We start from the raw sequence: 26,937 nt of genomic DNA, 5'->3' as shown, positions 1-26,937 counted from the left end.
TGTATAAATTGGTTCTATATTTATACATGATTGTTCCATATATTTAGACTACAGCACCTGGTAATTGAGTTAGGAAGAGAAGTTACAGTACCATAGCATCTGAGAATTATAAAATTTTAAAACTGAATGGTCCATATTGTGTCTGTCGTTTATCCCATTTAGCTACTTATTTATTCTGGGTTCCATGGCACTCATGTGCTATTAATTTTGTTTAAAATTTATTTTGTGCCAAATACCGATCTCAGCATTGGGAATATCCAAGTTACAGTCAAAGGAACTTACATTCTAACAGCTCAGAAGTCAAAACACTTTTCCTGTAAACGGCCAAATAGTAAATATATTTGACTTTGCCGACCATGTGTTCACCACTGCAACTCTTCAACTTTACTATTGCAGTGTAAAAGCAAGCATAGAATGTGTGTAAACAAATGGAGTGGCTGTGTTTCAGTAAAGCTTCATTAAAACAGGGAGCTAGCTTGAGAGCTATAGTGTTCAAGACTCTGGAAGATAAACACGTATAGATAATTTAAACCTTTCCCATAAATTTTGCATTGCATATTAAAGAAATAATAACAGAAACATACTCAAGAATATAAGTGTGAGGAAACCTGAGTTTTAGATTTGATACTGCCATTAACTGTAACATAACCTTAAAAATACTAATTCTCCTAACTCTTTTACTGCTGTTTGTTTTCTTAAGAAACAACTAAAAGCAATTTTTAAAGGCTTTAAGCCCGGGCTCCCCACCCCCCAGGCCACAGACAGGCACCAGTCTATAGCCTGTTAGGAAGCATGCTGCACAGCAGGAGGTGGGCAGCAGGCAAGCCAGAGAAGCTTCATCTGTATTTACAGCCACTCTCCATTGCTCACATCACCATCTGAGCTCCACCTCGTGTCAGATCAGCAGTGGCAACCGATTCTCATAGGAATGCAAACCCTATTGTGAACTACACATGCAAGGGATCTAGGTTTCATGCTCCTTAGGAGAATCTAATGCCTGATAATCAGTCACTGTCTCCCATTACCCTCAGATGAGATTCTCTAGTTGCTGGTAAACAACCTCTAGTTTTACTGATTCTACATTATGGTGAGTTGTATAATGATTTCATTATATATTACAATGTAATAGTAATAGAAATAAGGTGCATGATAAATATAGTGCAACTGAATTATCCTGAGATCACTCCCTTCTGTGGTAAAATTGTCTTCTATGAAACCAGTCCCTCATGCCAAAAAGTTTGGAGACCACTGCTTTAAATGACACAAATCAATTGCAAAGTCCTTCTACTTATAAAATCTAGGGTAAATTAGGTTCCTTTCCTTTTCTGCAAATTTAGAAGAGAAACATTCATTAAATGCTTGGGGTGTGTGTGTGTGTGTGTGTGTGTGTGTGTGTGTGTGTGTGTGTGACTGCATGCACCTTTGTTAAAAATTAGGTAATTAGGTTTCTACGTATATCAACTTTTCCAGGTACTAACAAGTTTTATTTGGCAGTTGACTTTGGGGACAGTAGTCTCTGGGGTGAGGCAGGACCTTGTGAGAAGCTGGAAGCAAGCCTTGTCATTGTGACAATGATGAGAAGATAGAAGCAGGAGCTACCACTGCTTGATGCCTGAGTCATGGTTGCTGGCAGCAGTACGTCCTACTTACATGTGATGAGAGGATATGTTTCCCAGGTTGTAATTATGACACCTTCAGCCTACTATTTGACTTTGCCATTACTTTCTGGTTTTAAAGTAATCTGTCCTCCAGTTAAAAAAATTCAAAGGAGATTAACTCCTCATTACAGGTTTCTATTTTATCCTTCTCAATTTTTAGGTATTGAGTTGCGAGTGAAACCTGTTTGTTTTAATTTTTCACAAGAATCAGCTAGAACATTCAATTACAAATTAAATTTAGACATGTAAATGGCACTTGTAAATTTTCCTTTTTCTGCCTCTTAACATTACTAGAGGCATGATGAGCCACATAATTTGAGAGTCCAGTGCAAATAAAAATGTGGAGTCCTTATTCAAAATTAAGAATTTCAAGATGGTAGCAGTGGAGCATTAACCCAAGCACAACATAAGCTCAGCATATGGCGTGGCGTGACTGCATAAGTTGTATGCTGTTGAAGCCAGTCCTTATTAGGAGTATAAGTTTTGTGCTTATTTATTTTCGATGCTTCCTTTGGTAAATTCTACATTCAGGAATGAGCAGACAAGGCTGGAGGCAAAATTCTTCATTTATCTATGTGAGAAGCATAGTTGAGTCACCTTCCCCATAGTATCCACGCTTAATGACACGGCCTCTGGGGTATCAGAGAAGCTGTCTCAGGCTTGTTTTGCTGGCCAGGCCTGGTGCCAATCACGAACTGGGCTTGGTGATACACCAATAACCCTCAGAACCAGGAAGCAAAACTACCTGCTGAGCCATGTAACTCCTTTCTCTTTTCCTTCTCTATTCCTCCTCAAGTGCTCCTCAATTTAGCCAAGGATATACCCTTGAGAACTATTCAGAATGTCCCATAAAGAGATACTTGCCTCCTTTTTTTTTTAATAAGCAAAGAGATAGAGTCCTAAGGACAGACACATTTCTTTATGCTAAAAATACTAGAAATAGTCATCTCCAGTTAAAAAGTACTTTGACTAAATGATATAAAGTCAGACATTAAGCTTGATGTTTGTTTTTCAAAAATGAACACTAATAACAGAAGAAAGACATTTTATAAACTTTAAAAAATCCACTGGAGAAATTAAATAGTCATGTGCTGACCAACTAAATTGCATTTATTTCTTGACCCACACAGACTGTTGAGTTTTATCCTGGTTCTACAAGTTATTAGCTGTGTGACCTTGAGCAACCTTCTTACTTTCTGCATGCCTCAGTATCCTCATCTATCTCATAAGCAAATACTAGAAACAATGTAAATGGGTTTAATGCATCTTAATAACTCAGAACTACTTTTAATCAAACGTTTAGTGCATCTTAATAACTCAAGAAGCTTACCATAATCTGATTTATAGTAAGCTTTCAATTATAGTAGTAATAAAAGTAACTATCATCAGTATTATGTTGTCATTATTATCTTCTCCTCAATGAGTTTAAAATCTCAGAGAAAACATGATATAGCTCAGTGCCTTGAACATAATGGCCATTCACTAAGTATTTGTTGAATGGGTTTATTTGTGTAAACTTTGTGGGACTTTTTTTTAATGGTAGATGAAATATCCCTTGATATTAAATTAAGCCAAGTAGTTGAAGAAAAATAACTCCATCTTTTAATGCCTCCATTCACTAAGAAAGGTAAATATAAAGAAAACTCTGTCCTCTTGTTTTCCTATTTAGCAAGATGGAATTTGGTAACCCCTACAGTTGGAGAACTTCAGTAACTCAGTTATCTGGATAACTATTTGGACAGCTTTTTTGCTCAGTTACATTGAAAATAAACTTAAATGATGCATACAACCTAGTAGAACAAAATGACCTAAGGTTAGCAGTCGATAACTTCCAAGTCCAAAGGAAATAGTTGGCTTAGAAATGGGGGGAACTCAAAACTTAATGAGTATTTAATTGTAAAAAAACATAGATCTTGTCCTCAAGTGGATGTGACCTTGGAGAGTTGTTGGAAACACCCTCCAGAGACTTCTCTGCCATTTTCGTAAACGATACCAAACTTATTCTATTATCTACAAAATAAATTTCAGTATTTCTTGATGCTTCACCTCCTGCTCTATTTCTTCTGGCCTAGATATCATTGCCTATGCAAACGCATATACAAGGTTAAAATCATCTACTAAGAAACATTTAGCCTCTCTAGGTTTGTCATTGATTGTACCCATTTATGACAGACAAGGATAAATATCTCTTATGTAAATACATTTCAATGCGAAAAACGTACATTTTAAGAATTATAATTTACTTTTTAAGAAGAGAATTACATTTACAACACAGTAAAAATGAACACAAATTAAATAAATATATTTCTAGAAAAAATGTTCTAAAACTAGCAATCTTTAAATCTAATCTAGCTCAACTGGCAAGTTTAAGAAGTATAATAAAATAAGCCTAATGTAATGAAAGTAACAATTCAGACTGTGATTTTATTTTTTTTCAAAAGGTCAATTCCAAGGGATGCTTATCACATAATAGGACAGCTAGCAGATATAAAATTGAGTACTAAATAGTTCAATTTGCTTTTAAGTAAGCATTAAAAACTGAAAATGTATTCAGTGTTGGTGTAGTGTGAAAGAAAAGGGTTATACTGATTTATAGTAATACTCATTTAATGTATTTTATGCAATACATACACAATGACAAGTTGTCTGAATAAAAAAAAAAAATCAAAAAGCATATGGGTCCTGAGTATTTGGATATTTAGAAAACGTAAACTGATGTTCCATAAACAAAGCCATGGATTGCAGTCACAAATGCAATTTTTAAAAATTAAATATATCATTCTATGTCTAAATACACCACTGTAATAGTTATAGCATTTTTTTTATGAGGTCAAGAAGGATGTACATTTTTTCATAATTTAAGATCAATGAAGTTACCTTTTACTTTCAATTTCTTCTTAACATAAGGGTAGCTGAATATTATTAAGTAGATGACTGAATTCACAAAATGTAGTTCATCCTCAGTATTTTTGGGATATTCTAGTATAAACTTTTTCCAAAAGAAGCATATTAGAGAAAAAAAATCCTAAGTTTCTGCCTTTATTGTTTATTTATTTTTTCTTCCTTTCTTTTTACTGGGAAATCATTATAATGCTTAGAAATCTATTTCTCAGTATTGTCAACTTTATGGACCTTTTGCTTAAAGAAAACACATTCTAAGAAATGTGACAATTGATGAATGGTAGCATCTCGTGCCTTGCTTTCCTTTCGTTTCTTTACATAATGATTGTTCAAATGAAGTCTATGGACAAACTGTACCTGATTATTAATACATTAATCATGTGAACATTAGAATGCAATATATTTTTTCTAAGCAGTGATATAATTATTAGCTAAACGCTTCTTTATCTGAATTTTCAGATTGTAATGATAGTGCTAACTTAATTGTTTTCTTTAATCATCACTGGCTTATTTATTAAGCTAGCTTTTAGTCAGTAGCTTGAATGCTATGATTCTCTTTGACCATTTATTTTAGTAATTGAAAAATATTTGAATTAATTCTTTGAAGTTATCTTTGGGCAAATGTCTTCTGAAATGAATGGCTCACCTTATGCTCCAGGAAATGTTCTAAAATGGCAATTGTCCAACTATAACAATAATTTAGCAATTAAATCTTAGGCCAAATTAACTTGGTTTATCTGAAGAGACAGTGTGTGAAGGTTCCTTGGAACTGGTCAAACCACTGATAGAAATGTTGAGTTACATCTCTGTGCCTGTTTCTGGTTGATCTTCCTAAGCTAAGATTATGTTAGGTTTTCTATTAGTAGGTTACAGTCAATGATGATAACTTACACTAACACATCTAGAAGCATCTTCTCATGTGTGGCTATTCAAATCTGGTTTATTTCTCATGATCTTGTTCACAGATGCTCCCAACCAGTTATCATCTGAGAAAACTGAGATCACTAAAGAATCATGGTATAATTTCCATTGGTACACATATTTTTCCTCCTTATTATATGTTACTTTAACTGGCTCAGTGACCTGGAATTGCTTTATATAACCTTGGCATAAAATCTAAGAGAAACAATAGATTACATTTAAAAATATTGTATGTTTTAATCAAAGACAGGACATAATGTTTATAAGATGTTGCTAAAATCAGAGAACAGGGTGCAAAACATTCCTATACCATGGCTCTATATTTTTAAAGAAGCACATATTATACAATGTGTTATATATTAAGTATATAATGTGCCAAGTATTATGTGTTATAAGGGCATTTAAGACATTAATAAAACTTTTCTGTGAAAATTGAAATACTAGGCTACTTTTATATATTTTCTGTTTCCTTTAGCCTCCAAATATGAACACTATTTCTGATTAGGAACAAAATGTTGTTCTGAAAGATATTCATTCTATTTTGATAGTCAAAATTAGTAGGAAATTTAGCCTGTAAACTAATTTAAAATGTACATGATGTATTACAAATACATGATCTAGTGTAGCTTTATCCTAAATATTGGTGGGATTGGTTTAAATTATATTTTACTTTTACCCACTTTTGATTTTTTTAGTCACAAAAGCAAAGAAAAAACATTGTAGAAATTATAAATGATGAATAGAAACAAAAAACTAAAAATTACCTCAATCTCACCAGCAGATATAAACATTTAGAGGGATATACTTCCAGAAACATAATAGAAAAGCAATTTTTTTATGAAGGTCCCTTGCCTGTTCCATAATTGTAACTCAAAAAAAAATAGAAGATGCTGATTACTTCACTGTATTGGCTGAACTAATTTTACTTAATTGATTGCATAAAGAATTACCTGATTACCAGTATATTATTTTTAGCAGTATAAAATTTCTCAGTTGATTTATTAAACAGAATTTATTTTATGGGGTTTCTACGATTTTTATTTATTGTATTCATCATAATAGTCTAACTCCATATTTATCTGCCTATTTCAACACTGTTAGGTGAATATGTCTGAATACTAAGAGAACACCTGCATTATTTGATTAAAAAAATTTCCTTTTTATTTTCTTTTACTAGAAACTTTTATAATTCATGAAAAATCTGTAAAAACAACTTTAAATCATGTCATTACAGTATGTGAGTTCTATAATATTTTGGTTTTAATTTTTACATGCATAAACTGCTTCCTTTGTACCTACTGAAATGTAAAACATTTCAGAATTCTTTAAGTTGTATAGAAGTTCATGCTTATTTACACTGGAAACTTCCTGATTCCAAAGCTGGTTGATTTCTCCATGTATTTGAAAATTTAATGGGTGCATTTCACTAGAAACCTACATTCTTCGTAAGCAACATTTAAAACGGATTTTGTTAACTCATATCTTAAATCATGCATTTCAAAAGCAATTTTAATTATAACAGTTTTCTGTAGAAAAAGGCAATTGTCTTTGAAATTTAATTTATTTCAATAGTACTATGCATAAAATATTTCGAGTCTGTATTTAGACTGATCTCCTGGGAAGTGCAATTGGAGAGTGAAGAATTTCCACAATTGTATGAATGATGCACTCAAAGAACTAGTAATAATAAACAATCCAATTTTAAGTAAATTAAAAATAAAGTAATTTAGCCTTTCAGTATTTCTTAGTTATCTTCAGGAAAACTGTTTTCATACTGCATTTCTTACCCATCTTGCTTTTTGCTCACATTGTTAATAAGTAAAAGAAGTGGATAAGAGTTCTGAGCACACAGAACATTTCGATCTCCAAATTCTTTGATCATCTCATAATTTAAAGAGCCTTGCCCACTTGACTTATGTACCATATGTTAGCCAGTAATATGTTGAACAGATTGTAATTCTCATGGGTATTTTATAGCTAAGCTGAAAACAATTTTCGGTCAGACAACATATAGAAAAGATGCTTGTGTAGAAAGCTTGCTGCTCCAACATCTGCTCTGAGGAGAGTGTATCATGTGGCCTCTACTCTAATGACAGCTATTTGGATCACCAGTGGATTCAACTGGATCCACTAACTGGATCATCTGCCACCAAAACTAAGATCTGGTGAGTAGCTTATGGGGTAACCTGAACTGAAAGATTTGTCCAACGGGACAAGGATAAGTAATAGATTCACTAGATTCTCCTTCTAGGAAAGTTGAATATGCAACATATAGAGAGTACACAGTTAGTGAAAGGGATGACAGAAAGAGAGAGAAGAAAGGAAGAAGAGGAGGGAGGAAGGGACGGAAGAATACAGTAAAGGAAGGAAGAGAAGAAACTCAAAACAATGGAGGAAGTGGGGTATGTTTAGAAGCAGCTCTTCATAACAAGACAACAAATAAAAACATCTGGCCAACATGCTGTGGTCTCTTAGATTTGGGGATATTTGTATAAAAGAAACTCCCTTTTCACAGAAACTAATAAGAGAATATCAAGTTTAGAATGCTTCTTATAAAACTTTCTTGGATTTTATAATACTTTTTACCTAGGCAATTGTTATAATGCCAACTCTCAACAATTGAAGATAATTTGATCAATTTGGTCAACACTCAAGAATGTTGCATTACTTTGAGAGTCTTTGCGTATCAATGATGCTTAACGTGAATAAATTAATAACTGTGCTTGGTTTCAACGTGCATTTTTAATCTGCACAAAAGAGTAGTTTTTAGAACATCATAGCATTTTATATTTGCATATAAGCAATCGATAGATTAATCATTCACTAAAATAGACCAAAGCAATCTACTTTTCAACCACTCACAGTATCATTCTGTTGCCTAATCCATGTAGCCATCTAAATATGCAATAAAAGCTGTATTCTTCTTTATAATTCTCATAAGTTTAAACATGTGGATAATTTAAATGGGCTTCCATTTATTTTTATTCCATTTTTTTTTTTTTTTTTTTTTTTTTTGAGATGGAGTCTTGCCCTCTCATCCAGGCTGGAATGCAATGGTGCAACCTTGGCTCACTGCAACCTCCACCTGCCAGGTTCAAGCGATTCTCCTGCCTCAGCCTCCCAAGTAGCTGGGATTATAGGCACTTGCCACCAGGCCCGGCTAGTTTTTTTGTATCTTTAGTATAGACGGGGTTTCATCATGTTGGTCAGGCTGGTCCTAGAACTCCTGACCTCAGGTGATCCACCCGCCTCGGCCTCCCAAACTGCTGGGATTACAGGCGTGAGCCACAGCACCCGGCCTCAATTTCGATATTTTTCTAAAGACTCATTGCCATGTGCCAATACTCTGCCTGTTTTTATTTGTTTTATGTCAGAAATCTATGTTCATTCTTACATTTTACATGCAACTTTTTTAGATTTTTGCTGAAAATAATAATTTATCAACTTTCTTTTCATTCCCTTCACATATACTTTAAGTAAAACAAAACAGAAACAACAGCAAAAACCAACGAGACTTCTGTTTTCTATATTTATACTTTGAACTTCCCTTATTCCTTGAGCAGCTTCTATCCTAGGCAGGTGGATAGCACCAGTCACTGACAGGCAATGACTGGCAGAACTCCACAAATCAAGTGACTGCTGTGTGAAGGCAGAGGCAAAAGACTCCCTTTTACAGTTTTCTACTCTCAGTCATCAAGCAGCGACTCTGAACTGAATGTTTACTTTATGTTAACAAGCTCCAGCCCCTAGAAATTTCCTCATATCTTTTTAAGTAGCTTCTCAAATGGCAGCCCGATCAAAGCAATCTAATATGGCTTAAGTGCCAGTGGTTGACATTTTGCATTCTTTTATTGCTTTCCATTTTTATCTACATAAAAATTGGTGATAACTAATATCCAGTTGATCTTTTCATTCTGGTAATAAAATGATAATACAAAGATCTTATTATCTACTCCAGACATCCATCAAGTACATTTTTCAAAAATGTACTATGCAAAGTGTTTCTTCCCTATACCCAAGTCAAAAGTGAGGTTAAGTACTTGTCCTTAGATGCCCCTTCTCTCCAATACTTGGGCAATGGACTGCAAATAGGAATTGAACTTCAGCCCTTGATGCTTTGTTCACACTAATGTTATATGTAATTTTGTTGTCTCTGCCTCTTAAATACACTATTTTCTGTGAGAAGCCAAAAGTACCTGGAAGGTCTGCTTAAATATTTTTTTTTTTAACTCCAAAGACTTTTTATTCTTCTAAGAAGACAAGAAAAAAGATAACGGAAGAAACAATACTGGAAATGGAGAAGTAAGAAGAGTGAATCATAATAGAAAGAAAGGAAGTGCAGGTGGGTGGGAGAAGAGACAAATGTAGTAAGGCATAAAGAAAGGCCACATAATGCAAACAAAACAAGCCCCAGAGATCATGAGTTTATTAAATCTATTTTTATATGGATGTAGAAGTGTCCCTGAAGACGGGTGTGGTGGATCACACCTGTAATCCCAGCACTTTGGGAGGCCAAGGCAGACAGATCACCTGAGGACAGGAGTTCGAGACAAGCCCGGCCAACATGGCAAAACCCCATCTCTACTAAAAATACAAAAATTAGCCAGGAATGGTGGTGCACGCCTGTAGTTCCAGCTACTTGGAAGGCTGAGGTAGGAGAATTGCTTGAATCTGGGAGGCAGAGGTTTCAGAGAGCTGAGATTGCACCACTGCACTCCAGCCTGGATGAGAGAGCAAGACTCCATCTCATAAATAAATAAATAAATAAATAAATAAATAAATAAAATAAACGAAGTGTCCCTAAGCCTTCCAGCGGACACGAAGGTCATTCTGTGATTATGCCATTGATTTGGAAAAACAAAAAGAATAGAAAGCAATAACAAAACCAAGAAACACAAAAGGCTCCCTGAATCCACTGCATATTTAAAGTAGTTACTGATATGGCAATTAGGACTTACCTATAGTTGATAGGAGCAACTTTAGTTTTCAAAATTTCAATGTATTTACACCTCAAAAGATTATAGGCCTAACAATTTTTAAGGTTACCAGAAGAAGAGAGAAAGAAAAAAACGACACTACTTAATCATGCAGTACATCACAAAAAAGGCCAAATTTTCAGAAAAAAAAAATATGTAGAAACACATAGCATAATAAGTTTGGATGTATTGTTTGGAATTATTGGGCACCAAACTTGAAATGGAGACCATCATTATAACTCTAAGATTGACGTTAGGCTATGTGCTTTGGCAGATATAAAGAATGCAGAATGAGACTAATGTCCTGTACAGAACCTACTAATAATGCACTTGAGAAAATTTCACAAGCAATAGAAAATTCTTTTTGCATTCTTTATGATTTTTAAATGACTTATTAAAGTCAATTAATACTATGGACCAGGCAAGAGACTGTAAAACAGTCATCTTCTCATGCAAATAATTCATGTGCTAGTCAGAAAAGCACCTTGTTCAATATGACTTAAGGTTTCAACAATGATTTGTTAATATTTAGTTTTTGTTAGTACAGATTTCTTTGATGATTTTTAAAATAGTCTACAATTTGTATTCCTTCGTTAATTCAGATAGTTTTTTCCTTTTTATTTTAAAAGAATGTGACTGTACAGTCCCTTCCCATCTACCCTTATTAAAGTATCCTTCACTGTCTAAAAGAGAAAGAGGAGGCAAGGGTAATCTGATTGTCCTTCTATTCCTATCCTGGACAGACTAGAGTGGTGAGCCACGGATAATTCATTTCTGTGCTCACCTTGCAGCCCATGAATTTGGAAACACTGACCTTAATCTAATCCCAAATTGCAGATAAACATATTTTAGCAATGGCATAAGCTAATGAGCATCAATAAACTGAGATTCGTCTGGGATTGTGTGCAGTCACACACTGTTTGTAATCTGAAAGATCAAACATACATTTGGCAGTGAAATGGCCATTATTCACAGAGACAGCTTTTTAAAGAAAGTACCCTATCTATAGCTGAAAATAAGCTTTTTTATTTTTAAATGAAAAGAGGCTCTCTTCTTCCATTTAAGGATGTTTGACAGCTTTTCTTCCCGGGGGGAAACTGGTAGCAGTAAGGAATCTGACAGAGATAATACTTGGAATTCAGATCTGCCCTTTCTCAGAGGAAATTTTAACAAAGGGCTGTGCCCTAGCATGTCCATGGAAAACTGTCACTGCATCTAAACTACTGACACAAGAGTGGCTGAAAAAGAAACATTCATTCAGGTTTGAATACATGTAGCTAGACCCTTTACCCTACTCACCTACCACCCATTCTTCACTGGCAAAGATTAGATAGTCTGATACTACGTATATTTTCCATATAAAGTACAAATGTTGTAAACTTGGTGGTGGGGTAGGGAAAGAGAACATGACTATAGGAAACAGCAGCACAATTTTAAGTAAAAGTAGAAAAGTGTTTCTGGGGAAGTTTCCATTCAAACTTAATAACTTAGAGTACAATATTAGATTTTAATGTAAGATAATCTTTTATGTTTTACTTTGTATATTTCTTGTGATAATTTTCTTAAAAGATACCAATTGAGGTATTTCATATTAATTTCACAATACATTCGATAGCTTAGGTATGGTACAATTTTTAGAGATAATGGTGTTACCGGCTGTGATTTAATAAACGTACATTAATTTTCTCAGTCTCAGACAAACCTATGGCTCACAGAGGACACATGTAATAAATCAGTCTTTCATTAAACTGCAAGTTATACTGAGATACAGATATTGTTAATTTAGTTTTTATTGAGTACAAAATGCACTCCAAGTAGAAATCACTGCTCGTTTAATCACTGTGTGTTAGGTTTGCATTATCTGGAATGTAAATTCCTCCCTTTCCTCAAAGGTGAGTCTTTTTTATGGAACTTGGGTTTCTTACTACACCTGCTCCCTATTCCCCGAATAAAACAGAGGCAAAGGTAATGAAAATGTTACCTGTTCATTGAATGCTCTTTCCAGTGACTGCTGTCAAGTTAAGGAATGTGCAGTCCTGTCCGATGTGTACACTGGAGGCTCACAATCATTAATTGAATTCAAGTATCACATACTCATTAAAAAGGGAAAACAATTCACTAAACAGCAAAAACCTTTGTCCTCAAAGGTATTATTCTGTGGAATATCCAGAGGAAAAATAAGACTATCCTCAATACTGCAGTCTCATGATATAAGCCAAATGGCAAACGAGTCTAACAAGGGTAATTATACTATAAACATACAGTTAAAAAAATAATTGATACAGCCACGGAATCCAGAATCACATTATTTGAATAATTTTCATTAATTGCTATACTTTACATAGTTACATTTTGTAAATTCAAGAATTCATGCTTTGTTGCATGCTTCATATAAATACTATAAAAAGACTACATAAGGTAGAGGTCTAGAAAGGAATATTGGCCCCACATGGATTTTCTAAGATACAGGAGGGATCAAGAAAACCTACAGCCACAGTGAGGCACAGATCTGGCTTTGGCAGAGAATATTTTGTGAGCTGCCACTTTGCCTGCATCTATGCCCCAGAGCTGAAAGCAAACTGGACCTGGTATTAGATGTGCAAAATGTGTATTCCTTTTAGGAATGCATGAAGAAGATAGAGTTGGAGAGGAGATTACATATATTTGAAAAATTTCACTTATGTGAGAGCTTTGACAGGTTATTTTCAGGAACTATTTTGTTTGAGATCTTTTTAAATGCCTGGGATATTCGTTATAATTTATTAATTTAATTTTTAATAAGTCATCATTCTGTTACTTTTTTATTGGTGTGATTGAACAAACTCATTTTAATATTATTTTTAAAAGAATATTAAATATACATGGATAGAATTATGAGTGGTAAGAGGCACAGTGTTTGAAACAGTATACATTTTATTAGGAAAATGGTCTTGTTTTTGCAACTGTAAGACCTCTATTTGTTCCTCAGAGGATGCCTTATTGCCACTCGAAAACATGGCCAATGCTTTGGGGAGTAGACTCCATCAACTCACATTCAGCACTGTTTTGAGAATATAAAAAAATTCTTTGACAGTGAGAGATTAGAAATTTGTTATAACTATTTTATTTAAATTGTTCATGACTTTGTGTTGTGATCATTGGAGGTTTCTTAATGTGATCAGCAAAACCTGGAAAGGAAAAACCTGAGCATTTATGTACAGAAATAAATAAGTTTACACTTAAGATAATGCTACAACTCAAAATAAAATCACAGTCCTTAGATCCTTTCAGATTTTCATCCAAATTCAAAGAAAACTCAGTCCATGCATCTTTTCAGACTCATCAGTTCGCATGCATGTCACAGATTTGAAGGGTTTTGGTTATTTTTGCAGAGATATGATTAGGATGTAAAAATTCATCATATAAACATTCTTAATGATCAAGGAAGAACATTTTCCAAAAGTAGTTTTCTATGTCTATGTAAAACTTTAGATGGGTTTAATAGTAACTCTCGAAGTAAGAGGAATTAAGTATTTTTTTTGTATTTGAGTTAAAAGATAAAGACAAACGAAAATAAGACCCACAATATTTTCTACTATTTGGTTATGAAGAGAACAACTGGAGTCTACAAATGCCACTTGCAGTATCTAAAGGTCTATAAGGTGCTGGCACATTCTCTTACAAAACACTTGTCACCTCTTTTTCCATATAGAGGTAGGAACTGCAGTGGGAAAGTCTTCAGCTGTACAAATTTAAAAATGAATTTTTACAACCCAGATGATGGACTGGTATACTTTAAAAGTGAGTTCATGAGTTTTATAAACACATTTCTCTTGCTCTCTCTCTCTCTGTTTCTTGACTAGCTTACATCGTAATGGAGGAATAACATTTTAAAAATTTTGAATAGGCACTTACTGGAATTACAGTTAATCCTGATACAATCTAGATGGGGAAGAATAGATGAAAAATGAAAATTCATCCTTCAAGGTAATAGCTGCAGACATCCAATAAAATTACAGTCCACCCTTCCGGGGACAGACACATGCAAATATGGCCACTCCATATCATTATTCTTTACAAACTTATAAAGGCCAGATGTTTTGTTATAAAAGTTTACTATTGGAAACAACAATAGAAGGTTTTAAAAATGGCCAATTCAAACAAAGCTACATGGTGACAAATCTAAGTGAAGTAAAGAATTGTTAAATGTCAAAGATGTTTGGCTTAGACTGGCTGCAACTTTCTCCCCATCTGTGAAAGAACATATTGTTTTCCGCAAAACGTAAAAGTGCTCCGTCACAATGGGGTACAGTGCAGGTTCAGCTAGGCTCAGACATCTTGGACCTCCGAAATTTAATATCCCACAAAGGCCAACAGAATCCTTCAGAATTGCAGTGGTCAAATGGAAAGTAAGCTAAAATTATTCTTATCTTACCCTAAGGGTTTTTGTTTTGTTTTTAAATTTTATTTGCTTGGGCATAAAAAGGTAACTGCCAGATGTTGGCTGGATTCCATACCTTGCGTTAATTGGAGGAGGAAAGAAACAACTGTACGTTTCCTTTAGAAACTCCAGTGGCTAAGGAGCAGTCATTAGTCAAGGCACACAAGTCTATCCTCTCTTAGGAGCTAACAATGTTATCTCTATGTAATAAGTGTCATGGTTCCCTTGATTTTCTTTTCTTGATTTTCCCTTTCTTATACTTGCTTTATATAAAAGTAGCTACTATAAGAACAGAACATCTGGTATGAGTAACACAAACTGTAATTACAGTGGTTATTTTTAAAAGACTATGTAGGATGTTTTATATTTATTTTATATGTATTTGTTGGTTTGGGTTTTATTATTTAATGCCTTTGGGGAACATAAAAAATATAAACCTAGATTCTGTTTCCATATAGCTGAGTTTGTCATGTGTCGTCAACCGCATCAGAAAAGTGGTTGCAAACAGCCAAAGACCAGCACCTACACACCTCTTTCTACAGAATGCTTTGCTGTTCAAAAATTCTCATGAGTGTTTCCACTTTGACTAACAGTAGTTTTACTGCATGCAATTAGGCGATTTGTTTTGAATGGCTTGTAATAACCTGTCATTGTCACTAGAGGGTGCTCTAACAGAACAGTAAAGGAGAGTGCTCTGTGTTCTTAAAGTAGTGTTTTTTAACCTTAGTACTTAACTTAATTTCACTAATATTAATTAAATATAATTATATGCAACAAGACACCAATGCGATAATTTTATACTTTATGAGTTATCATTCTGCCCAGCACAATTTGAAAATGTAGGTGGGGTTTCCACAAATGCCTTACCTCATCACATTTTATTACTCTTTTTTGGGGGTAAGTCTATATAGTTTCAAATTTTATTTTTCTCTCTCTGTTTATTCATTTCTATCTATGTGTGTTTAACACTGCCAAAAATACAGTAAAACCTCATTAATTTTGACTCCTCTTTTTTTGAAATAATGATAACACTGAAAATTTGGGCAGAATATTAATTCTTCCTTTGGTATAAGCAAAGATCTTTTAAGAAAAAAAATTAAACTCATAAACAAACAAGATTTTGAAAAGCCAAGTGTGGGAAGAAAACCGATTTCCAATACTTTATGTTGATGGCATAGTTTGCATGAAACAATGTGCTAATTATAATTAATTTTTATCCAACCATTAAAATCAGCCTAGAGAGCCCTTTCCTTGATAAGACTTTCCAAACTAGTATGTTTTTGATTATAATTTATAAAAATAAAAACTGCTTAAACAAATTTTAAAATCTGCAATTCAGACTTTTTCCTAATTCAGCCTGGCTTTTCCCCATAATTCATCCAGATTGGTGAGGTTTTACTGTAATGAGTCTTTCTTAATGCTACAATTAAGCAGGAAAGCATTATCTTTCTGTAGAAGAGCCTGTGTCACCAGTGTTCTCATGGCTGTTTGCTAAGGGCCGCAGACTTTGGGCATTGAAGGGCTGTGGATCGCTGTTTGATAGCAAAATACCACCACACAGTACTCCGAAACAGAAAAGATGGGGTACCACAAAGGTGATTATTCAAAGGAGAAGCCCATGGAGTAGAGTAAGAACAGCTCTTGATCTAGATAACAAAGCAGAAATTTGATATTTTGTGCAAATCCTTTCTAAGAAGACATGTTTTTATTTATCTGCAAGGATGTCACCAGCAACCGATCCAAATGTCAGTGAATAGATCAACAGAAAATTCAGCTTGAGGCAACCTCAGGCTTAATAATTTATACTTTCAATTAACCTCACTGACAGACACGGCTTCTCTTTTAAGAACCCTCAGTGGTAGAAATCACAAAACAGTAAGTTATGTTAAACATAAAAAATAAAATAAAAAATAAAAAGATGCCCCCCAAAACCTCAAAATCCTTTAAATGATGGAAATAAGACCATTAAGTGTTTTAATTTTCCATGGCAAACAGGCTACTTGATCAATGTTTGCAGGCAAAATTGAACAAAAAGTAAAAACGTGTTAGTTCAATGGGGGAAGGCAGGTTGTTACCTAGATTGACCGTCAGTTTCACACGTCCTGCATCTAGCTCCAGGCGGAGGGTGTCAGCAGAGTCTCTAGAAGTGGTTGCCATCAGAATGCCATATGCACGCTGGGATCGGAACCGTAAGGAAACATCCTCAGCCTCCGTGTGCATGACTACGGGGAGCTGAATTTTCATAAACATGCTCCCATCATAGCTCAAAACCGTTGCCTCTAGAGATGGAAAATGAATATAATAAGTTCTTGGATGGTATAGTGCATTAATACTTTAAAGAGGAAAAGGATCATTTATTATCATTTACTTAAGATTTCTAGAACACAATACTACAAAATCAATTCATCTTCTTCAGAAATAAACAAAATTGTAACCTGGAAAGAGAAGTCACAGTAGAGGACTTCCCTTGTGAGTTATTTGCTAAAGCCCAGAAACAGAGACATCAGCAGTTCCTTTTTTTTTTTGTTCCCAGAGCACTTTCTACCTACAGCATTAATCATGTTGAATTTTGAGCGTTTGATTATGTGCCCCCCTTCTCAAGAGCAAAGATCATCTTCTTTTGTACAGCCACAGTGAGCCTAGTTTGAAACACCAGCAAAGTTGTGGATTTCTTTGTTGTTTTTGTTTGGGTTTTGTTGTTGTTTGTTTGTTTGAGACAAGGTCTGTATCCCCTAGGCTGGAGTGCAGTGGCAGGATCTCAGCTCACTGCAGCCATGACCTCCTGAGCTCAAGCAATCTTTCCACCTCAACCTCCTGAGTAGCTGGGACCACAGGCGCATGACACCATGCCAGGCTAGTTTATTATTAATACTTTTTTCTAGAGATGGGTCTCCCTTTGTTGCCTAGGCTGATCTCAAACTTCTGGGCTCAAGTGACCCTCTCGCCCAGGTTCTCAAAAGGAACCTGTGCCCAGCCTCCAGCAACTTTTCAATGCATGTTTATGTATGGTAAGCCCACTGACTAGTTCTGTGAAATTAGTCAACCTTGCCTTGGCTCTGAATTATTCATATGCACAACAAGAGGGTACTGCCAGAAGGTTTCTCAGGGCTTTGATCTGTCCTAAAAACCTGTAGTTCCAGGAGAAGTTACTGTCATCATTTTTTTTTCATAATATCTTCCCTGATATAATTATTTTTAAAAGAAAAAAAAAGAAATATGGCTTAACTATAGGAATGGGCCAATACTTTACCAAAGGTGATGTTTGAAAAGAAAAAAGAAAAACTGATATGACCAAACAACAGATAATGCTTCTTTTGAGCCATTATGTTTAGCAAGGCAATTTTTACAAAGGCTTAAACTGTTAACTTCCTTTCAAGGTTAATTTATAGAAGGGGAGTAACTTTAAGTATTATCTATAAGCACAACCCTGGTGTCCTGAATAAGCTGTCACCCAAAGCAGTAATGATGTGCCTTTGCTATACTAAATAAGCATGGGGGTGGGACTGGGGAGCTTGTGAGGATATTTGTTACTAAACTAAGGTAGGTGGCATCAGTAGGGAAGTTGCTTAGTACTGTCTTAAACACACAAAGAAATGAATAATAATAATAAAAAAAAAACTGTGGATGACAACCTGATGGCTTTAAGAAATAGTCAGGACTCCTTAATGTTAAGCATCATATGGTAGTGGAATACTGCAAAACAAGCGTGAATCAGTTTGCGTTCTCATTGGTTCCAATAACTCAGGATGCTACTTAACAAAGAAAAACTACCTGGAATTAAAATGAACCAGGAAATTCTCATTATTTTGCCTACTTACACAGCATAGCAGCATAGCAATTAAGTATACTGATACAATTGTGTTCAATATTAGGACTATATTCAGAGTTGTGGTTTTGCAAGTTTATTTTTCAGAAAGTCAAGTACTGTTTCTATAAGACTTTAATCATTATTTGTTGTCATGATGGGATTAAGTGAGCATCCAGAACCTATCTAAGCACTGAGTGTTCTAGGTCTCCCTGCTTAGGTTAGCTCCCTTCTCTTTTCCATCTACCTCTTGACTTAAGAGATCTCAGTCAACTCATATGCTCACTCCTCTAATATTTATTAAGGGTTCTGACTTCTCTCCTAAGCTGTAGCATTCATTGCCTATTGGAAATTTTCAATTGGAATATGAAATTTCAATTGGAATAGTTCAACTGGAATATTATTAAACTCTTAATTCACTCCCTTCAAAAACGAACAAACTCAAAACATGCTCCTTCTTCAGTCTCTCCATCTCAGTAAATGTGATAATCCCATTGCTCAGACCTAAAGCTTTCTGATTTCTCTTACTCTCTCTGCCATGTCCAATCCATTTGCAAGTCTGCAAGTCCTATAGGCTCTAATTCCAAACCACATTCTGAATTGATTGCTGCTCACCTCTGCCACTAATGTCCCTCAGACTTTACTCTCATCTCTCACCTACACCACTGTAGTAGCTCCCTCAACCGTGTTCCTACCTTTTTAAACCTACAAAGATCAGTGTGACCCTGGCCCCAGCCCGTCTCTCTGGCCTTAGCTTTAAGTATGTCCCCCTTCTTGTTCAGTGAGCTCCAAATACACCAATTTCACGATCTCATTGAAGTGTTTGCACTTTTAGATCCCTCTGTTTAAAAATGTTTCACCGCAGATCTTTAAATAGCTGGTTCTTTCAGCATTTAGGTCTCTGTGCAAATGTTACTCCAGAGAGGCCTGCTACCCCCTCCAGTTATTCAATATATATTCACCATTTCATTTTGTTAAAATGACCATTTCTTGTTTGTATAGTATTATCTGTATTTGCCCTTTAGAATACAAGTACCTTGAGGGCAGAGATCAGTCTCTCATATGCATTGCTCTATCAGCAGCAAGTGCCCCCACAATGCCAGGCTCACAGCAGAGCCTCCATAAATATTAACTGAATCCATAATTGCACACACACATACACACACAGTGAGCTAATTTCAATTTGAATACCCAGCTTACATAAATGCTTACCAAAGAAATTAAGTATTTATTCTGCTTATTGCAAGTGAAATCTAATTTCAGTAATGTGCATGAACGAAATATCTAATAAAGTCCACTTTGAAGGCCAAAATTCGGCTGCAGAAGATAGGCTAGGGAAGTGTCTATTTATCAAAATAGGGGCCTCATGGTTAGGCAATGCCCTAAGCACTGATAAAACAAAATATGGTCTTTCAAAAATATAGTGGTTCTATATAATATCATATTTTTTCCAATCAGACAAAAAGTTTCCCAAATGGGAGTAAAATCCCAGTGGTCAAAGACCAGTGCAAATAATCAAATTGCTGTTGCTCAAAAATAATTAAAACCTGAGTGTGAAGTTATAGTAAATTCTAGAGAGAAAAATGCTTGTGGTATAATTTTAAAAGAAATTTGATCTTTACTTTTGTTTTTCCTAAACTAGACAATCATGACCCATATCTGTACAGCAACAAGTACCTGAATAAAAGTGTAAAAGCCATTATCATGTGTTCAGTTACTTTGGTTTCATATAGATAAAGGGATCAAAAGAGTGTTTGTTTTCTCCTCTTTACTTAATGTCTACAACTAGGCTCTATTTATTATTCAATAATCATATTTTTGAAATAATCATATTCTTCTGGGAAAAGTAGCTTGATTTGATTGAAAACTAAATAGGGGGCACCTCCTTTTAGAAATACAGATGACTCACAATGGATCATAAATATAGTGTGAAATACAACCCAGAGAAAAAAATAATCAGAATCATTAGCCTTTAACAAAAAGCTGCAGGACTGAAATAACGTAGTAAAGTAATAAAACTTGAGTGCCCCCGAGTGTCATTTTAAATAATTCTCAATGTGAAAATAACTTGTTGATAAACGACAAATGAAAGCCTAAACGATTCCTCATAATTAGAGTTAATGTTTAATTAGACAAGAAATGGAAAATGCACAGGGTTGTAGTCTAGAGTTGCCAAATAAATGGTAAACAACATTCTGACATTTGAAGGTTATGCTATTTGGCAGCATCTTTGAACACTAGTAAAATTATTTCATCATTTAGAATATACAATAATTATTTAAAAGGCTAATTCCAGCACAGTACTTCCACTGGTGGAGAAAACCAGTGTCAACTTTGTCTTCTATATCTCCTTCTCCCTTGTCATTAAGTTTGATAAATTTGCTTTTCTACATTATTCTTTGTTGCAGTCTAAAGTGTACACCTGTGCTCAGTTTTGCCGAAAGGCAGTCACATATTGTGATCAACGATGAAAATCAGACAGGGAGCCAAATTATATTGCTCTGACATCTGTCCCTCCATCTGTTAGAATTTAACAAACAGTATAAAGTAGATCTCTGATTATATCAATGCTCTTATTCTTACATATAACAGAATAATTTTTATATGATCAAGTCTCCACAAATTCTCAGTTTTATTAAAAATAAAGAATAAGGGAAAGTTCTAAATTTAACTTTTATTCATTGAACATTATTTCTATACTACTCCTTCTTGCAGGATCAATACATGTAAAACTAAATACTCTCTTCTTGTCTGCCTAAGTTAGCAAGTATTTTGTTCTTTCTTATAAACTCCTTTGCTTCCTTAGGCAGGATAAACATCTCCTATAATGCAAAGGCAACATAATTTTTCCATGCTGAACTTTCTAAATCCAAGGAGTTGAACAAGTTTTTTAATTACTTTGAATAATTATTTTCATAAATTATAAATTATCAATTTTTGCTCAATAATAATAAAACGACTTTAAAAGTTCTCTTAAATAAAGAAACTTCAAGAGTTGTCAACTCTTATTTGATCAACAACAGCCTTATGTGACCAATGTGTGTCTGGAGAAGAAACTCTGTCAAAGCCCCCTTTTTTAAATTGGAAACTGAGAGGTTCACACATGAACTTGTGATAACTGAACCAGGGCATAACAGCCAGGAACTGGGCAGAAGCCAAATTTTGTGGTATTGAGCATGACAAGCATCACACATTTCCTTTGCTTTCAGGAGGCACCCTAACGTGAGCAAGAAAATTACTTCTGAAAAGCAAAGGACTCACGCAATACACATGGGGAGTCCAGTAACAAGAACCACCCAAAAATGCATACAGCCAACCTGGAGACAAAGAAATCTGCAGAAACTTCCAGCCTCCGATCAGATAAAGACGTATGCTGAATCCCAATGATGAAGTTTGCTATTAAATTCTCATTTACAAATCTACATATGTTTGCTGCCCCTTTTTCTAATCATTGCAATATATAAATATTTCTTCTCTCATCTTGGCTCTGAAAGGTCTACAATTTCTATTTTCATTTTTGCCATATGTAGTAGCGGAATATTGCCACAGGGTGGTACACCACGCATAGTTAACGGAAAGCTTCTGTAATTCATGTGACAGTTGAGTTATACTCTTTTTTTCAGCTTCACTTAACCAAGAGGCATCAGAATAACTGGCAGCTCTCTGAGTGATTAAAATTAAAACAAAACCTTAAATCATGCAAGTTCGCTAATCTCATATTATGCCTAACTGTATTATACCTTGCAAGCTTTGTTACATTGTTCATCCTTTTGGCAATTTCCAAAAACAAAACTAAACAAACTAACTAAAATTAGGAAGCAAAATGCAAAGAGGAAACTTATAAAGAATATACACCATACTAACTAAACTATGCAGAAAGAGCTAAGTTGTATTGACAATTCACAGAAATGCCAGTTAGGTACTATCATAAAGACAATGAATATATCTATATCTATGTGATAACATACCCGTCTGTTGACCCATCTAATTGCATGACCCACAATAATAATAGCATATGGTAAGCGGTTTAATATATGATTACTATGTTACTATTAAATATTTATATTTTTAATATTAATCGTAGAACTAATAAGTTGATGTACCTCCTTTTTAAGATAAATAACCAAAATCAGATTTCAATTTTGGGTTTCACAAAACAATCCCTCTTTTTCCTAGGAGGTTTTAGGCAAACTGAATTGAACTATTTCAGTAATAAAAAAAAGGGAAACAATAAATATGCATAGCTTAAAAATAGATGCCAGGTAATTTTAGGCTAAATATGTAATAAAGCAATGTTATTTGTAGCAGGTGAGGACAATGGAACGACTCATCAATATTTTTTCATATTGATTTTTAGTTCCATTGTTGAAAATAAGTGACAATAGGTGTAGTGACTGAAGCATTTATCTGAAACACTGGGTCGATGGAAGAATAAGCTTAGAACTATTTGTTCTGCTATTTATTCCTTTAGCCTGTTCTGCAGATCAACTGGGACGGCTATTACCCTTCAGTTTTCTTTGAATCCTCATTCCTTTTATTTTATAGAGTGAAAAAAAAAGAAAAATAAAATGTGGGTTTGCCTCCTGTAAGGAAAAGAGAGGCAGCACCTGCTCAGAACTTCAATAGGCACAGTTTAGCCTTAACAGTAAATTGGTAAATGAATCCTCTGCAGTTGGTTAGGTCCTAGCCAAGGTAAGTACTTTTTCTATTAGGATACACTTCCAGAAATGTTGGTGCACCTTAGATGATTGAAAGTCAGCTTACTTTTCAGAGAGGATATTGCCTCTTTTGTAAGTTGACTGAAGTGAAATGAGCAGGCTAACTTAAGTCTCACCCAGTTGTGTCAGGGAAGTTGCAACTCATAGCTTAGCTTCCCTCAAATGCTATTTCTTAGCATGGGTATTAGCACTAGAAGCCATAGGTATGTCTAATTCATGCCTCTTTTACTGTCTAATGTTCTGAAGTTAAAAACTGGGCAAAAAAGACAGCAGTTATTGTCTATAATACATCTTAGGCTCATACTCTAGAGGATACTAAAGATTCAAGTTTCTATTCCTGCAATACACTTAAGAGCTGTGTCCTTTCAGAATCAAGCTCTTTGAAAAACATTAAGAGCTCGTTAGTAATCCATGTCAGGTATGGCTGCTCAGCTTGCAAACGGAATTTACTTCAGTAGAGTATATATTATGTTTCAATGGTCAGTGCAGGTTTGAGGTCAACATTTAATATACTTTTCATCTCAGGGAGTTGGCTGTTGGGGTTTTAGAATCCTACCTCTCTCACAGGACCTGCCAAGATAGCCTGTTCCGGAACAATCACAGACATATCTGTTCCACCCATCCCTGCACATGCCATTGTTTTTGCAAGGGTTGCTAAGGCACGGTTTTGCTGTTTCCCTTGAGCAGGAGGGCTTCACTCCAGCAGTACTTTGAACTTCAGCCATTTGCCGGATATCTTTGCTTTGGCCATCGATGAACAAATCCCTGATGCAGCCCACGTAGCCATAGTTGAGCAGAGCAGTCCACACCTCGGTGGGGAAGACAAGGCCCGCTTTATTTTCTGGCAGGCCCCCCAGGTACAACTCATCATCCAGGTCCAGAATCTCACTCTCACCAGGAGCAGTGTAGGGAGTACGCAACGTGTTGACAGAAATGGTACCTATTTCAAAGACAGGAGAATGCACAGGTCTTTAAAAAGCACCAATGTGTTATAAATATCTTTCTCTCTTTCATCTGCTTGATGGTTAACTCCTTGAAGGCAGACAATTCTTATTATTCTTTCTATCCTCACTTTCTGGTATTTCCTAGAGAAATTAAGAAATCCATGGTACTAAGAAACTTTAGAAATAAAACAGACTAAATGGTTCCATTTGAACTTGACAATGAAAACCAAAGTGTACAGCCAACAAATAGTGTTTGAGAGCCTCTGACAGTTCAGCCAATGCATGTATACATATATTAAAAATAAAGAAACTGTAGTTCTCTATCAGTCTCTAGAAGAAAGTCAGATTCCCCTTGGTTAGTGCTTGTTTTCAAAGCCAATATTCAATTGGAATCCAAAGAAAGATTTTATGTTCCTATTTTAACTGACTTGCTTACTTTGATGGAGCACAATAGTTTCACAGATTACCTATGTCAAAACCTGACTTCATCACTCCTAGCTGTATAAATCCATTGATTAACTTACATAGTTCTGTTTCCCTTATTCATAATATGGGCACAATAATATTACCCACCTTATAGGGTTGCACTTAGTGTTAAACAAAATAATACTAGTAATGTACATGGTTTATAATAAGCACTGTATAAATTTTTTTTATTATATTTCAGTGAAAGAATCAAGTAAAATCTATTGCTTCCTTATTTTTAAACCAAGCTAGTTACTTATTTAAATTAACAAGGCTTTCTTTTTCTCACTCCAAATGTTAAGGAGAAAAATCTATTGGTTTATACATACAAAGGGCTCCAAGTCCTAAGTATAGAATAACCAGGTATTCATCTACATAGGACCATTTGAGGGTCACAGAAAAATATTAGTGTAATCTATGAAAAAAAAGAAAGACAGAAAGCACATTCCTGATCAAAACGTGCATACATACTGTCAGATTACCAAAATTCCACTGATACTCTATCTTCAGAGAGACATTTGTACAAATCCAACCATGATACCTGAACAGAACACCACAAGGACCCACAACCACATTATTCCAGATTTATTTCTCATCTCCAGATTATAAGGAAGGATACGAAAAGTCTGATGAGAGAGAGAGGATGAGAAAAGGTCTGAGAGCATGCCGCGGCATGGGCATAGAACCTCAGGTATTTAGGGAAGAGACACAAGAGACACCTGGAGATGGGAGGTGTGATACAGAAGTAGGGACAAAAAGAATAAGTGGAGGGTAGGTCGGGTGTGTGTAGGGAGACACATTTTAGTTGCTACACAGAATACCAAAGGCCCGCCCCAAGTGAAAACACATACCTAACTAACGATGTAAGGCTGCGGGCCCTGATGTGCCCAGGAGTATTCCAAATCCCAGCAGAAAGGACCCCTTCAATCTAGGCAGTGTAATGGGGTCTGTCTTTGTGAGGGAGAAGGGCATGGAAGCCACTGACAAAGACTGCTCAGGTGGCCAAGTCATTAAGAGGATATTTGGCTCTCTAGACTTTTAGAGAAAGAAAAGGGAAAAGCTCCTAGGGGAGAAACACTCAAAGGCATTGCTATTTTGGCCTTCCAATGAGGGGAGTAAAATAAGAGATTTCTTAGGGAAGCAGCCAAAAGGGAAAAGGACAAAGTATTCATTTTTACTGTTCACATTTGTACAAGTGTCTAGAAGAAAACTCTCATTTAGGAACATATGGGAACCATAAAATCCTATTTAGAAAAATATAAAGCATGGCATTTTGGGGAAATAAAATTTATAATATTGAGAGAGAATGGTGACTCTTTTCTATTTCAAATGGAATGATCATTACATGCATTTTAAAACATCATTTTGTATATAGCACTATTCAAAATACGTAAGAAGTGAATAAACAGATGGTCCCTACCCTCTGCAGTAGCTAATGAAAGTTAGAATATGATGAGAAAGAGTCTTTTAATGACAAAAGGAAAGGTGGACACTTTAAAAAGCACGTATTATCATGGAAAGCAAAGAGTTACATGCAATGAACAAAGTGCCATGTTCTTTTTTTTTTTTTTCTTTCTGAGACAGAGTCTTACTCTGTCACACAAGCTGGAGTGCAGTGGCAGGATCTTGGCTCACTACAACCTCTGCCTCCTGCTTTAAGCAACTCTCATGCCACAGCCTCCCAAGTAGCTGGGATTACAGGTGTACGCCATCACAGCCAACTAATTTTTGTATTTTTAGTAGAGATGGAGTTTTGCAATGTTGGCCAGGTTGGTTTTGAATTCATGGACTCAAGTGATCCACCCACCTTGGATTCCCAAAGTGCTGAGATTATAGGCGTGAGCCACCATACCCAGCCAAAGTGACATGTTCTTAAATAAGAGAGGGATTCTACTCTATTTTCCAATTAGTTCAATAAGGCTTCCTAAAAGCAGTAGAATTTCTGAGGATTTGATGAAATGAATATCCACTATTGAGAAGAAATGTTAGGAGACACGGAACTTAGCAAAGGAACAATGACAAATTATTCCAAGTGTGGTGATATATTCCTATATATATATATATATAAACATATATGTGTGTATGTATTCCCATATGCTCTTTTATTCAGCTCAGATGGGGAAAAAAGC

At 35.1% G+C, this 26,937-nt stretch overlaps 1 protein-coding gene across 19 annotated transcripts in view; it reads right to left on the bottom strand.

Annotated features, from left to right (window-relative positions):
- NRXN1 (neurexin 1) overlaps positions 1-26,937 on the bottom strand; it is a 1,136,507-nt gene that overhangs the window by 605,988 nt on the left and 503,582 nt on the right. For 12 of the 19 annotated variants that reach the window (XM_058429190.1, XM_032178109.2, XM_058429196.1 and 9 more), the window contains 3 exons: positions 23,956-24,339; positions 16,952-17,155; positions 14,351-14,377 (listed from right to left, as the gene is read on the bottom strand). In XM_058429190.1, coding sequence (XP_058285173.1) covers positions 14,351-14,377; positions 16,952-17,155; positions 23,956-24,339 — 615 coding nt within the window. The remainder of the gene's footprint in view (positions 1-14,350; positions 14,378-16,951; positions 17,156-23,955; positions 24,340-26,937) is intronic. The other 7 variants (XM_058429193.1, XM_058429198.1, XM_058429199.1 and 4 more) reach the window with 1 other exon arrangement.

The sequence above is a fragment of the Hylobates moloch genome, unplaced genomic scaffold (assembly GCF_009828535.3).
Source record: "Hylobates moloch isolate HMO894 unplaced genomic scaffold, HMol_V3 SCAFFOLD_15, whole genome shotgun sequence".
NCBI classification, from domain to species: domain Eukaryota; kingdom Metazoa; phylum Chordata; class Mammalia; order Primates; family Hylobatidae; genus Hylobates; species Hylobates moloch.
Note: the sequence above shows the minus strand (reverse complement) of the source record. Positions and strands in the feature narration are given on the sequence as shown.